This window comes from Pyrus communis, chromosome 11 (assembly GCF_041283825.1).
Source record: "Pyrus communis isolate YQ-2024b chromosome 11, ASM4128382v1, whole genome shotgun sequence".
Lineage (NCBI taxonomy): Eukaryota > Viridiplantae > Streptophyta > Magnoliopsida > Rosales > Rosaceae > Pyrus > Pyrus communis.
Window position 1 is genome coordinate 8,277,690 of NC_142575.1, and position 15,005 is coordinate 8,292,694.

Here is a 15,005-nt window from a genome sequence, read left to right on the forward strand (position 1 = left end):
ATGATTTGGCTCGTTTGGGTTTATCATGTAGTTAGGGTTCAATCTTTTTTTAGCAAATTCTTCATTTTTGTCATCAGTTGTTAATTGTATATATAATCAGAATCTCGTGACCTCGTAATATTCTTATGTAATACTTCATTTCCTTTCGGACTTATGCCCCGTTTTCAACAAAAATAAATAGTTTGCCATTTTTCTGTCGAGTTACATCAGCACCTAACCTTTTTGTTCGTAATTTACCTTCTCTCCAAGCGGATAGATTTTCGTCACTCTAGTTTCTGGATAGGAATTGTCTGCCCTCCCGTGCCCTCCTGTTTGTGTGGTCACGGTTAAACCACGTCAACATTTTATATTACTATTTATTTTTGTCTTATTATCTCTATAAAAAGAAACAATATAAAATGTTGACATGGTTTAACCGTGACCACACAAAACAGGAGGGCAGAGAAGGGCACCAGAAGTGGGAGGGCAGACAATCCTTGTCCCTAGTTTCTACCTATGCAATGTCAGCACTTTTGAAACTTTGGGCGGTTTTTCAATTAATTAACTAATAAATTAAGAGATGTGCTATCTATACATCCCATTTTACTTCTAACACACCCTTTGATAATTTTTGTTCGTTGATTTTCTTCAATTCATCCGATTTGATGGCTAAAAATTAAAAGAATGTGTAAGAAATAAAATAGGTGTGTAGATATCACATCGCTAAATTAATTATTCTAACTTTTCATTCACTTCTTTACATATTTGACTCCGTTTCCCATTTTGTTTGGTAGTTTTCGTGGATAGTTTAATGTCTAAAAGAATCTTTGAACCTGTCAGTATCCAACTAAGGTTGTCATCTGCTTCAAAAAGGCTTCTGTTTTGCCAGATCTGTATACGATCTTAATTGTTCTTCCTATTATTTGAAATTTTCCATAATTTTAGAGAGAGAAAAAAGAGAGAGAGAGAGAGAGAGAGAGAGAGAGAGAGAGAGAGAAAAACCTCTGCTATTGAACTTTCAAGATTGTATCAGATTTGTTTTGGAGCTCATTTGATCTCAAAGGTGACATATTTTCACTTCTCCAATCAATTCTGTTTCTGGGTTTCCATTAAACTTCTGTTTCTGATTAATTAGTTGAATTCCTGTGTGAAAACCCTGATCTTTTTGGTCCCAATTGAGCTCAGGAAACCCTAATTTCTTGGGTTCCTCGGTAAATTTCCCAACTTTATGATGATGGGTTGTTTTAAATTTGATCTGTTCATCTGGGTTTTTTCTGTATTGTGTTTGGGATTGTTGTGCAGTGGATTTGTTCCTGCTGACAATTACCTTATAGACTGTGGATCACTTGCCAATACTACAGTGGGTAACCGTGTTTTTCTAGCTGATAACTTGGCTTCCAAATATCTTTCATCCCCAAAAGATGTTGTTGCCAATGTTTCTTTGAAATCAATCACTTCCTTTGATGATTCGCCGCTGTATCAGACAGCGCGAATCTTCCCAGAATCCTCCAAGTACACGTTTTCCATAAGCCAAAGCGGCAGGCATTGGATCCGCCTTTACTTCTATCCGTTTACTTTTGGTAGTTACGATTTGAGCAAGGCCAAATTCTCTGTTTCCGCCCAAAACTTTGCTCTCCTTACTGATTTCAGTGTTCAAAACACTTCTCTCAAAGAATTTTCGGTGAATGGGACTTCAGATAGCCTTGTTATCACCTTCACCCCTTCCAGCAATTCGTTCGCATTCCTAAATGCGATAGAAGTTGTTTCAGTACCCGACCAACTCATAACTGATGATGCCAGCACCGTGTCTGAGAAATTCCAGGGTTTGAAGAATCAGGCTCTGGAAACAGCTTGGAGGGTCAATATGGGTGGACCAAGAGTGTCTTTCGAGAATGATACCCTTTGGCGAACTTGGGTTCCTGACCAAAGTTTTCTAGTAAATGAGAACCTTGCCCAAGATTTCTCGAACATTGCAGCTGTTACGTATGAGGCTGGTTTGGCAACTGCTGACATTGCTCCACAAACCGTCTATGGAACCCTCACTAAGATGAACTCAGCAAATAATCCCAACAGCAATTTCAATGTAACCTGGGAGTTCACGGTGGATCCAGGGTTCCAATACCTTGTTCGATTTCACTTTTGCGATGTAGTAAGTAAAGCTCTCAATCAGCTGTACTTCAATGTTTATGTTGACTCTTCCAATGTTGCTCCAGATCTCGATCTGAGTTCTGTAGCATTTAATAAGTTGGCTGTTCCATATTATCTGGACTTTGTTACAGCTTCCACTGTCAGAAATAAGCTGCGTATTAGTATTGGCCCCTCTGCTGAAAACAATGCTTATCCCAACGCCATTCTAAATGGGCTCGAGATTATGAAAATGAACAATTCAGCAGGCAGCCTGAGTGGAGCCAACTCAGTTTCTTCTTCGAATCCAGGTTCAAAAAGTAACGTTGGAGTAATTGTGGGTGCCAGCGTTGGGTCATTTATTGCAGTGGCATTGGCTGGGGTTCTCTTTGTTCTGTGCAGAAGAAGGAAGAGACTGGCAGACCAAGGCCATTCTAAGACTTGGATTCCCTTTTCCATGAACGGAACCAATTCTCATACCATGGGAAGTAAATACTCATATGGAACAACTGCTAGTGCTGCTTCTAACTACAGCTATCGTTTTCCTTTTGGGGTAGTACAGGAGGCTACTAGTAACTTTGATGAGAGCTGGGTTATTGGAATCGGTGGTTTTGGGAAGGTATACAAAGGAACCTTGAACGATGGAACCAAAGTGGCTGTCAAGAGGGGAAATCCAAGGTCTCAACAGGGACTTGCAGAGTTCAGGACTGAAATTGAGATGCTATCTCAATTCCGTCACCGCCACCTTGTCTCATTGATTGGGTATTGTGATGACAAGAATGAGATGATTCTGATATATGAATATATGGAGAACGGAACCCTGAAGGGTCATCTCTATGGCTCAGGTAACCCCAGCTTAAGTTGGAAACAAAGGCTTGAAGTATGCATTGGATCAGCTAGAGGACTTCACTACCTTCACACTGGTTATGCAAAAGCAGTTATTCATCGTGATGTGAAATCCGCAAACATCTTGCTTGATGAGAACCTCATGGCCAAGGTTGCTGATTTTGGGCTTTCTAAGACGGGGCCTGAAATTGATCAAACCCATGTCAGTACGGCGGTGAAAGGGAGTTTTGGATACCTTGATCCTGAATATTTTAGAAGGCAACAACTGACTGAGAAATCAGATGTGTATTCATTTGGGGTGGTTTTGTTTGAGGTTCTTTGTGCAAGACCTGTTATAGACCCATCTCTTCAGAGGGAAATGGTGAACTTGGCTGAATGGGCAATGAAATGGCAGAAGAAGGGGCAGTTGGAGCAAATCATAGACTCAACTCTTGCAGGCAAAATCAGACCAGATTCTCTGAGGAAATTTGGAGAAACCGCCGAGAAATGCTTGGCCGACTATGGTGTTGACAGGCCCTCCATGGGAGATGTGTTGTGGAACCTAGAGTATGCCCTTCAACTTCAAGAGGCAGAGATTCCAGGCGACGCCGAAGAAAATAGTACCAATATGATTGGCGAGCTATCCCCACAAGTCAACAACTTCAATAACGTTGATACAAGCGACTCTGCTGCACAATTTGAAGTCTCGAGCGTGGATGATCTTTCAGGTGTTTCTATGAGTAAAGTGTTCTCACAGCTGGTGAAGTCCGAGGGTAGGTAACTGTTCCAAGATAGTATATGCTACGAGTTTAGCATCTCCTTCGGTAAACACTTCTTTTGTGGTAGTTTGCTGATTGAACTTGATGAAGCATTCTGAGTTCTCCTTTTGTACACAAGGGGGTGGCGGTTTGAGTGTGTTTTAGATTCATAAGGATCTTGTGTAACTTGTTATTTCTTATTCATGTTCCATTCCGCACTGTATGAGGCAAAGGTTCAGGGGATGGCTCCGTAGACCCTCCTTCTCCCAGCTATCTGTCGCGTGTAGTTCATATGATCGGTGACTGAGAGGAAGGGCGTATGCGTATCCCACTTCAGACTTTCACCATATGAAAGGCGGTAAAAGTTTCATTTTCGTACTCTTTCCTTCTACGGATTTTAGTTTATTTTGAGTGATATTTTGCGTGATGTTTTGTTTGTCGTCGTTTGGTTCTTCAATAGAAAATAGAACAAGAGGAAACAGTTTCAGGTGCTTCTCTCAAACCCCCTAGTAAATGGATGTGTTTTATACAGAGAATGTAGAAACAAAAATGATCAAAACTATAATTTCTTCCCCTTTAGTTTTTTACATTTTCTATATATCCAAACATTAAGAAATAATGGACTTTCCTATTCTTTTTCCTTTTTCTAGTGAACCTGTAGTTGCACTCCTGGACGTTCATTTTATCATATATCTTTGTCATTGACTTGCACTCGAGTTCCAATTAGTAGTTTAGAATATAGCATCGTTCGACAAAAATAACAAAGGAGATGATTTTTACACCTACAAAAAGGGTGAGCGTTTATCGTTTCTCTTGCTAATAAAGCAAAGTCTTGTAGCTTAAATGATTATTAAGAGCGTTTACTTCTACACTCGAGTCTATCCTTAACAGTTCATGATAAATCTTTCAATTTTCTATTGAGATGCATGCCACTAAGTCAATATATACGCTCGATATGCAGTCAATATAAAGTCCACAAACGATCAATAATTTCTGGCACAAAATTCAGATTTGGAGCGGTTTGTGTACACCATGTAAACTGTGCACCGGATTTCAAAATCGTCAAGAAAAAAGAAAAACAGAACCGAAACAACACCCCACGGTTGAAAATTTTCATCTAAATAAACATCATTCGGATGAAATCCAGCAGCATTTGCCGGACGACAAGGCGCTTGTTTGTGTGCGTGTTCCATAAATTCTTCATCTCGTTGTCAGTTCTTCCCGTCAACAGAGACGATATAGCATCCCACCCGAAATTTAGTTTTTGATACAAGAAAGTTATAAGCAAAAGGAGTAACTGTTACAAAACCTTCCTCTAGGCAAAGCCTGTGCAGCTGGAAGTTACAAACGCCCTGTTCCTCAACCGGATTTAGGTTGAAGTCCTCTTGATAACAAACCGCAAAAGAGATCCCTCGCAGATTCAACTTTCCCACCGAGGCACAGCCCTCCGATAAGAATATTGTAAACCGCAACATTTGGATCCAATTTCTTGGCTCTCATCTCTTCAAACAATTCAATTGCCTTCGACATTTGCTGGTTTTTGCATACGTTTGAACATCTGGAAGTTGGCCGCAGCCCTGCATCTGAGAGAACAATTTTTCTGCATCTTGTTGATGAAATTGAGGTTCCACCATAAAACCAATTGGCAATATGGGGAGTAGCCCAAGACCATATAAGCACATAGCAAACCTTGTCCCTCACCGATGTGGGACAACTCTCAACACGCCCCCGCACGTGTGGCGGATTTTCAAGCCTACACGTGGACAACAACTGGGTGACGTGGAGCGCGTGTGGCCGTTTGGCTTCACACGAGGACAACCCGCTCTGATACCATGATGAAATTGAGGTTCCACCATAAAACCAATTGGCAATATGGGGAGTAGCCCAAGACCATATAAGCACATAGCAAACCTTGTCCCTCACCGATGTGGGACAACTCTCAACACTTGTAACTTCCCTACTTTGCACAAAACGTCCATAAGCGTGTCATAAGTAACCACATCCGGAACGAGCATCCGAGCCTCATCTATCCTTCTATGCTTAGAAAAGCCATTTATCAATATGTTGTAACTACGAGCATTAACCATGGAGCCCTTGCTAAGCATTAGGTCAAAGACTTCTTTCGCCTCTTCCATTTCTCCTCGCAAGCAGTAACCATCCAATTGTACGTAACTGTGTTAGGTTCAATATCTCTTTGGATCATCATTTCAACCACATGTTTTGCTTCCTCAACGAGGCCCCTCCTTACAAAGTGTATCTACCAACACGTTGAAGGCGTGCAAATTTGGAAAGATATTTTTGCTCACCATTTCATTCAACAATCTAGTAGCTTCTTTCCACTCCCCTAATCTGCAAACTCCATGAATCAAAGAGTTATAGGTAACGAAGTCGGGGCCAATTCCCTTACCTATCATTTGGGAGAAAAGATTCATCGCATCAACGAGACAACAACCATAGTATCTTTACAAAGACTGTCGATGATCGTGTTATAGGAAACAATGCTAGGCTTAAAAGCTCCTTCCACCATCTTTCTAAGCAACTGAATAGATGCGCGGTTGTTACCTTTCAAGCAAAATCCCTTTATTAGTGTGTTGAACGTGATCACATTGGGTTTACAGTTACCACTCTCCATCATTTTATTGAAAAGTCTTGCTGCCTCAGCCAACGGCTTAGCTACTAACAAGGTTAAGGTGGGCTCTAGTATAGGGAGAGTTTTGTAGGGGTGAAGTCAATTTGGATTTCAGAAGATTTTAATACTCTTTTAAGTTATGGATTTCATAGGATTATGTAGACTTCTATAAAATCCATATGGATTTTGGAAGATTTAAGAAGATTCGTATAATAGATTTCTATGGATTTTGATGGACTTATGCACCGCTTAATCATGATCTTCAAATAGATCAAATGATGATAAATGTGCCCAGGTCATAAATCTAATCAAACTGTCACAGCAACCATTTTTCATCCACAGCTTGTCCCCTCCCTCTTATGCTATTTTTGTCAAATGTTTTCTGGGCAATTATATAGAGCATTCACACAAAGTAATGCCTCTCAGTTACATCTCTCATTCACATATAAATCTTGATTTCGAAAACCTGACAAGAACGAATCGATACAACTAGACACAGAGAGAGAAATGGGAAATTACCAATAAAAGCACATTTAATATCAAAAGCACAACACCAACAACAAAACCCAGCAAAATCAACAACAAAACCTTCATACTTTTTACGCAACAAAAAGCCTCATACTGTTCACAAATAGTTTTTCAAATCAAAGGAGAAAAGCCTACAAACCATAATCTTCAGAAAAACCATCCAAAAAAAAAAAAAATTAAAAAAATTAGAAATTGACCAACATATGCATACCAAGAAAAAGTGGGACCCAAGAACACAATGTAGAAGAAAGGTCCCGGAGTTCAATTTGGTGCTTATATCGGCTTGGGAGAGAAAAGTCAAATTGAAGCTTTGAAAAGAAATCCTTGGGGAGGAGATGAGATTCTTTGCAGCCCTTGTTATGCATAAAATTTACTCTTAAATTCTACAAAATCCTTTGCTTAAAGAAATCTCTCAAAATTTATGACATTTTGAATACCTACAGATTTGAATGGACTTTTTAAAATCTTAACCGACTACCGCTGGATTTAAATGTATTCTTTAAAATCCTGTTAAATCTTAAATTGATTACACCGTGATTTCAAAATCTTTTAAAATCCTCTTTTAAGACTTAATTGACACACCCAAATTTAAATGTCCATTATCCTATTAAATTCTAAATTAACTACCTCTTTTTAATTTTTTAAGCTTAAAAATACTAATTGTTTGGGTAATTTTTTTTTATTTTTAATTGTTATAACCCTTGCAATATGTACACACACAAGCCTGTTAAAGAATAAAATATAATTATTAACATTATTTTAATCAATTCAAAATCCATACGAGTCCTAGATTCTAGAGATAATGATCAACTTTTAATATTTTAATATTTTATTCTATTCAATACCATACTGTTTTAGATTTTCTAGGAGTAAGTAATTATTAGTTTTCATTATTTTATTGTTTTATTCATTTGTTTTGATGTGATTTTAAAATAATTGAAAACGTTTTTGCTGAAAATCATTTTGGAATTAATCTTTAGTAAAAATGCTAATAAATCCTGAAAAGTATTTAAAGTGCTTTCTGGAAAAAACACATAACTTGTAGAAAACACTTAAAATACTTTCAGAACCTAAGAACATTTTCTCTAAAAATGCTTTCAGTCATTTTAAAATAACATCCAAACGAGCCGTTACACATGTCCTGGCACGTTTTTTGGTTGTTTCAAAGGCACAGGAGCCTCTGAAGTCTGCAAGCGTGAAAGTCTACTAATTTTCTCATCAATTGTAAAGTTTTCTTACCACTTTTTTTCCTAATTCATGATCTGTTTATTTGTTTATTGTTTGAATTTTAAAATGCGTACTCGAAATTTGTTAGGTATAATTTATCATATATAATTGTGTTATTATTGGTCAATTTGTTAGGTCTAACCATTTGTCTAATGAAGAGATTTAGAACTATCAATTCACTTTTAAGAAAAAGAAATAATGATGATAACTAGAGAGTGATGATACACCTTCTGCAATTAATGAAGAGTCCTAAAGGTATTATTTGATTGAGAACCCACATTGTCACATCCTGGTCTGGGGCGGATCACTTCCCGGGCCCGCTCCACCACCGTAACACGATATTGTCCACTTTGGGCTTATCATTCCCTCACGGTTTTGTTTTTGGGAACTCACGAGTAACTTTCCAGTGGGCCACCCATCATGGAATTGCTCTAACCCCCTTCTCGCTTAACTTCAAAGTTCCTACGGAACCTGAAGCCAGTGAGCTTCCAAAAGGCCTCATACTAGGTAGGGATGGGAATATACATATAAGGATCACTCCCCTGAGCGATGTGGGATGTTATAATCCACCCCCCTTAGGGGTCCGACGTCCTCGTCGGCACACCACGACCAGGGTTAGACTTTGATACCAAATTGTCACATCCCCGCCCGGGGCGGATCACTTCCCCCGACTGCTCCACCACCGTAGCACGATATTGTCGGCTTTGGGCCCCGACCATGCCTTCACGGTTTTGTTTTTAGGAACTCATGAGCAACTTCCTAGTGGGTCACCCAACATGGGATTGCTCTAACCCCCTTCTCACTTAACTTCGGAGTTCCTACAGAACCCGAAGCCAGTGAGCTCTCAAAAGGCCTCATACTAGGTAGGGATGAAAATATACATATAAGGATCACTCCCCTGAGCGATGTAGGATGTTACAATCCACCCCTCTTAGGGGCCCGACGTCCTCGTCGGCACACCACGACCAGGGTTAGGCTCTGATACCAAATTGTCACATCCCCGCCCGGGGCAGATCACTTCCCGGGCCCGCTCCACCACCGTAGCACGATATTGTCCACTTTGGGCCCCGACCACACCCTTACGATTTTGTTTTTGAGAACTCACGAGCAACTTCCCAGTGGGTCACCCATCATGGGATTGCTCTAACCCCCTTATCGCTTAACTTCGGAGTTCCTACAGAACCCAAAGCCAGTGAGCTCCCAAAATGCCTCGTACTAGGTAGGGATGAGAATATACATATAAGGATCATTCCCCTTAGTGATGTGGGATGTTACAATCCACCCCCCCTTAGGGGCCCGACGTCCTCGTCGGCACACCACGACCAGGGTTAGGCTCTGATACCAAATAGTCACATCCCCGCCCGGGGCGGATCACTTCCCGGTCCCTCTCCACCATCGTAGCATGATATTTGTCCGCTTTGGGCCCCGACCACGCCCTCACGGTTTTGTTTTTGGGAACTCACGAGCAACTTCCCAGTGGGTCACCCATCATGGGATTGCTCTAGCCCCCTTCTCGCTTAACTTCGGAGTTCCTACGGAACCCGAAGCCAGTGAGCTCCCAAAAGGTCGTGTACTAGGTAGGGATGAGAATATACATATAAGGATCACTCCCTTGAGCGATGTGGGATGTTACACACATCATCTATGGATCCCCCAAAACTTAGCCTATGGATCAAATGATCCGGATCGTTGAAATTTGATCTAATTACTACAATTATTATAACTTTAGAAGGATCATCTGTTTGTAGCCGTTGGATCAAATTTCAACGGTCCGGATCATTTGATCCTTAGGCTCAGTTTTTTGGGATCTGAAGAGGATCTGGGTTCTTTGATTGATACGTCGATTTGACTTGTATGGACTCTCCCCATTTCTACAACAAGTACTAAACGAGATTTTTCATTAATACAAGACTTCGCAACAAGATAGAGAGTGCGTTTCTAGCCAATGGTTGTCTACATTAAAAAAAAACCTTGCCAAAAATGTTGATTCAGATGAAATAACAAAGGATTTCAATTATATTAAGGATTGAAGGGCATAACTTGAATATGTACTTTTTCTTCTTTTTATTTGTTAAGTTGAATAAGATTGATAATAAATGTTTTCTTTTTATTGCAAATTGCAAATTTAAATGATTTCTTTGTTAAATCTACTTGAAACTTGAGTTATAATTTCTTTACTTCAAAATATTACTTTTAAGTTTATTAGTATACAACTTTATGTAGGTAACAAAAAAAAAAAAAAAAAAAATTTAAACATTTGATTTCGTAGTAATAATTTTAGCTTAGCCCACCCCAAATAATTATTGACTCCAATGTTGGCCTCAGCCACCCTATCTTGAAGAAGAAAGCCATGGGTCAGGGTCTTGAAGGTGGCCGCCTCTGGTACAAAACCAAGTTTGAAGAAGTTTCCCAAGACAGACAAACCAAACCCCATTTGGTTCAAATGGCAAAAGCAATTAATGATAATTGTTAGAATATAAACATTAGGACGAATCCAAATTTAAATGAGTTAAGCTTGGCAAATTGACCCATTAGTCTTGATTGCAACGGACAGCAGAAGTTGTCGCCCACGTTACCTTATACTATCTCCAAGCCACATGATACAACTTAAAATATAAGTTTTAAAATTCCCAAACCATCTCCAAACATTAGATTAAAATAAAATATATCTTTGGGTTGGATTTTAAACCTGGCTTAAATTATTCTAATCCATCAAACTGTTGTATTTCAAACATCTTTTTTGTTGTTTACCAATAATCTAACGGATATGATCAAATGAGATCAAATCTAATGATAAAATAATTTACGAAAATTATGTAAATCAAATTTCATATAAATACCTACGTGTTTGTATGATTTTTAATTGCTTATCGGAATTTAAATATTTTTAGGTGAAAATGTTCGTAAAAATAAATTAGAATAATCAACATAAATTTTATTTTTAAAAAAGTCACTGTGAACACGAAAGATTCCTTGAAACAAGAAACCAGAATAACGTGTACAAAATAATATTTTTGTGTTTATGATTTTGGGGTTACGATCTCTCTCTAATTTGGTCCTCTGATTCTATCTTCGTAGGGTGTAGGTTTGTGGATGAGTTGTTGATCCAAAGGGCCGTCGGGGCTTGATCTAAGGATGAACAGTTGATGAACGGATGAACACTTTCTTCAAGGGCCGTCGGGGCTTGATCTTGAATAATGGTTGTGTGGATTTCTTCAAGGGCTTTTGGGCTTGATCTTGAAGGTTGATGGATGAGCGGATCTTCAAGGGCTTTTGGGCTTAATCTTGAAGAACGATTGGATGTGTGGATTTGTTGAGATTGTTGATCCAAAGGGCCGTTGGGGCTTGAGCTTAGGATGAACAGATGAACACTTTCTTCAAGGGCCGTCGGGGCTTGATCTTGAAAGAGGATTTAACGAAGAACGAAGAGAGCTTTCTTGATCCTTCGGAATTCTTGGGAATTTGGATGGTTGGAAGCTTTGGAGTTTCAAAGCTTCAAGGATTTGGGGAATTCTCTTCCAATTTGGGAGTAGAGAAATGTATTTGTGAATTCCTTCATGCTTGATACCTTGATGGAGAAGCCTATTTATAGGCTTTGAGAATGAATCACCACCACAAAATATTTTTTTCCTTTCCAAGCACCATTGCCTAATTTTCCCACTTAATGCAATATTGAAATTGAAGTGGTGTAACTTATGGCCTAATTTCCCACTTAATACCATTTTAAACTTGAAGTGGTGTAACTTATGGCCTAATTTCCCACTTAATGCAATATTGAAATTGAAGTGGTGTAACTTATGGCCTAATTTCCCACTTAATACCATTTTAAACTTGAAGTGGTCTAACTTATGGCCTAATTTCCCACTTAACACCATTTCAAACTTGAAATGTGTATGCTTTGTCATTGCCCAAATGAGAAAAACTTGTTTTGATCCGTAATGGATTGAAGTGTGCTTGCCTTGTCATTGCCCAAAATGAGAAGAAAAACTTGTTTAATCCTTCAAGGGTATTTCTTCCTATTTTGTTGAGTCACACGCCATGTGTACAATTTGTACAACACGTGGCGTATGCCATGTATGCCTTGACACGTCAAAACTTTAATGCATTGGTGAACATTTTTTTTTTACTGAAATTTCGATGTCTACAAATGCCCCCACTTCAAGGCGCGTCGTAGACATGTGCTTGTCACGTGTAGAAGATGCGTTTTGAAGTCCCTTAATGTAGATGTCAACCCAAGGGCCGTCGAGGCTTGATCTTGAATTGGGCTGGAAATTTCTTCAAGGGCCATTGAGGCTTGATCTTGAGTTCGACTGGAAGATTTTCTGATTTCCTCCAATCGTTGATTTTCCTTTGTGCTACTCTTGAACTGGGCAGCATGAAATTTCTTCAAGGGCCATCGAGGCTTGATCTTGAGTTCGACTGGAAGATTTTCTGGTTTCCTCCAATCGTTGATTTTCCTTTGTGCTACTCTTGAACTGGGCAGCAGGAAATTTCTTCAAGGGCCATCGAGGCTTGATCTTGAGTTCGACTGGAAGATTTTCTGGTTTCCTCCAACCGTTGATTTTCCTTTGTGCTACTCTTGAACTGGGCAGCAGGAAATTTCTTCAAGGGCCATCGAGGCTTGATCTTGAGTTCAACTGGAAGATTTTCTGGTTTCCTCCAATCGTTGATTTTCCTTTGTGCTACTCTTGAACTGGGCAGCAGGATATTTTTGGTCTCCCCCGAAGGTCTGAGCTTTACTCCTTTTTTTTTCTGTTTCTTTGTTCAATCTCTCCAATTCGTATTGAAGAGGGTTAGAGGATAGCTCAGCATATGCAGTTGTTGCTTGTCTCCACATGCTTCAATGTATCATTTTCACTTGCCTTACTTGCTCCCCTTTGCATAAGTGGTCCCTTCTCTGGAAGTGTATCAACCGTTGAAGATGACTACTCGAGAGCAACGCTAGGTAAGCAACCAGGGAATAGATTCCAGGCAGTTGGTTCCAGATCGGAAGACTGACTCTAAGTGCCGGCTGATTGCTTCTTCACTTTGCCATGCGAGTAAGAACAAGGACAAAGGAAAGGACATGGAGAAGGCATGATATGAGATACCTTTGCTTTCGCCCTTGATGATATGAGATACTTTTGCTTTTGAAGAAGCAGCGAATGAATCAACACATATATTTGTTGTGCTTGTCTCCACATGCTTCGATTTATCGTTTCCTCCTGGGTCATCTGTACTCCAGGCATCTGGTATCATCTTTGGGGAAGAAGAAAAAATTGAGTATTTCGAGAGGCTTTGCTGGGAGTGCGCCCTCAGAGGTGAGGAAGAATTGGGCATTTTTTGCAGGTCTGCCTTGCCATAAAAGATGAAGGTCGACATATAGGGATTTCTCAATAGCAAGTGGTGGTACTGTTCTTTTACCCTTGTCGACAAACGTCTCTTCGATATCTGAACGACGCCTCTTTGATTTCTGAGCGAGCGCCTCTTCGAAAAAGTAGTCACGGGTGCGGCTATGTCACCACGCTTGTTGGCAAAGGCGCGTAGTTGGGATGATAACCTTCACGTGTTTTCAACTTTGTCAGAGATCTTTTGACAAAGTTGAACGCGTTATCTGAAAAGCCGCGAAAGCGTCGCCGAACTTCACGCAGGAAAATCTGATTTTTTGAATCGATGGTTGTGTCGCCTTGGCTTTTTATAGAGGTATCGATCACCTCCAACATGCACACTTTGAAGATCGCCCGTTTGTGAAAATCGTCTTCGGCCCTTTCTGATTTTACTCCATCCACCTTTCTCTTTTAACCTTTTGACAATGGCTAACCCGTCTAACATTTGCTTAGATTTAAGTCTCAGCAGTGATCCGAGTGCGCCGCGTCAGGTAAATGTATGGTGCCCTTCTTTCTTATCTTCTAATGGCCCTTTGACGGGTGAAGATTCTGTGATGAAGGACGCAACAACAGCTACGATAGTAGCTAGGAACTTCCTCACTCCAAAAGATAGTAGGCTGCTTTCAGAACGGTCCGATGAGTTGGCCGTTCAAGAGTCCCTAACTCTCAGTGTTCAGTGCGCAGGCTCTGTGTCCAACATGGGCCAACGCCTACTTGCTCGATCCCGCCAAGTGGAATCATTGATGGCGGAGGTGGAAACTCTTAAGCAAGAGATCAAACAGCTTAAGCACGAGAATAGAAGTTTGCATGTGCTTGCAAATAACTATTCGACGGGCATGAAGAGGAAGCTTGATGAGCTGCAAGAATCCAGTGGTCGAATTCAAAGTGACCGTCAAAGTGACCGTCAAAGACTTGCTGCTTTCTTCCAGAGGCACATTTTTCCTGGCTCATCTAGCGTTCCACCAAGTATTGAGGCCTCTTCTTTGATGCCTCCCGCTTCTGTAGTTTTCCCAAGTAGTGGGGCTTTACGTGAACAACCTTTATGAAAGCTCCATCTCTCTTTCTTTTTTTTTTTTTTTTTTTTTTTTTTTTTTTTGGTACGCACTTGTAATTTCTCGGAGATCAATGAACATGCTTTATTTTATTTAGTGTATTGTGCTAAATACAGATAAAACATATACATCACCAAGATGTGTTATTTCCCTTTTTTTTTTTTAATTTTTTTTTTTTAATTTTGATGATGTGACTGTACTTGAAGTTTTGAAGTTTCAAGTTGCCTACGTACCCTTGGTTGAGGAGGGATCAAGTCATGACGTAGTTCAAATGAGTGATGGTTTTGATGATGATTTTGATGATGATTTTGCCGTACACAGTTTATGCTCTTGCGGGCCAGGAGCGTTTTGGTGCCGTTTGCAGTTTCAGCTCGTGCAGGCAAGGAGCGTTTGTTGTCACCTTTTAGGCTCGTGCGAACGAGGAGCTTTGGTTGTCGCCTTTTAGGCTCGTGCGAACGAGGAGCGTTGGTTGTCGCCTTTTATGCTCGTGCGAACGAGGAGCTTTTTTTTGAATTTA

General features: G+C 40.1%; 2 protein-coding genes across 2 annotated transcripts; one reads left to right on the top strand and one right to left on the bottom strand.

Moving 5' to 3' along the window:
- The first annotated feature begins 766 nt into the window (after positions 1-766).
- Positions 767-4,326, top strand: LOC137742002 (receptor-like protein kinase HERK 1). The gene has a single exon (XM_068481731.2). It carries the CDS (start codon positions 1,208-1,210, stop codon positions 3,707-3,709), a length of 2,502 nt encoding a protein of 833 aa, XP_068337832.2. The 5' UTR covers positions 767-1,207; the 3' UTR covers positions 3,710-4,326.
- A 719-nt stretch (positions 4,327-5,045) lies between these two features.
- Positions 5,046-5,821, bottom strand: LOC148692841 (pentatricopeptide repeat-containing protein At5g25630-like). Its single transcript, XM_088680239.1, has 2 exons — positions 5,610-5,821; positions 5,046-5,286 (listed from the first exon to the last, which is right to left on the bottom strand). The coding sequence occupies exons 1-2, from the start codon at positions 5,819-5,821 to the stop codon at positions 5,046-5,048; spliced, it is 453 nt and encodes a 150-aa protein (XP_088536365.1).
- Positions 5,822-15,005: the final 9,184 nt, after the last annotated feature.

Bases quoted from the DNA above. Each gene is read 5' to 3' on its own strand.
- LOC137742002 (XM_068481731.2), top strand. From the start codon at position 1,208: ATGATGATGGGTTGTTTTAAATTTGATCTGTTCATCTGGGTTTTTTCT.
- LOC148692841 (XM_088680239.1), bottom strand. From the start codon at position 5,821: ATGGAAGAGGCGAAAGAAGTCTTTGACCTAATGCTTAGCAAGGGCTCC. The intron at 5,287-5,609 runs GTGAGGGACAAG...AACAAGATGCAG, and splicing joins TTGAGAGTTGTCCCACATCG to AAAAATTGTTCTCTCAGATG.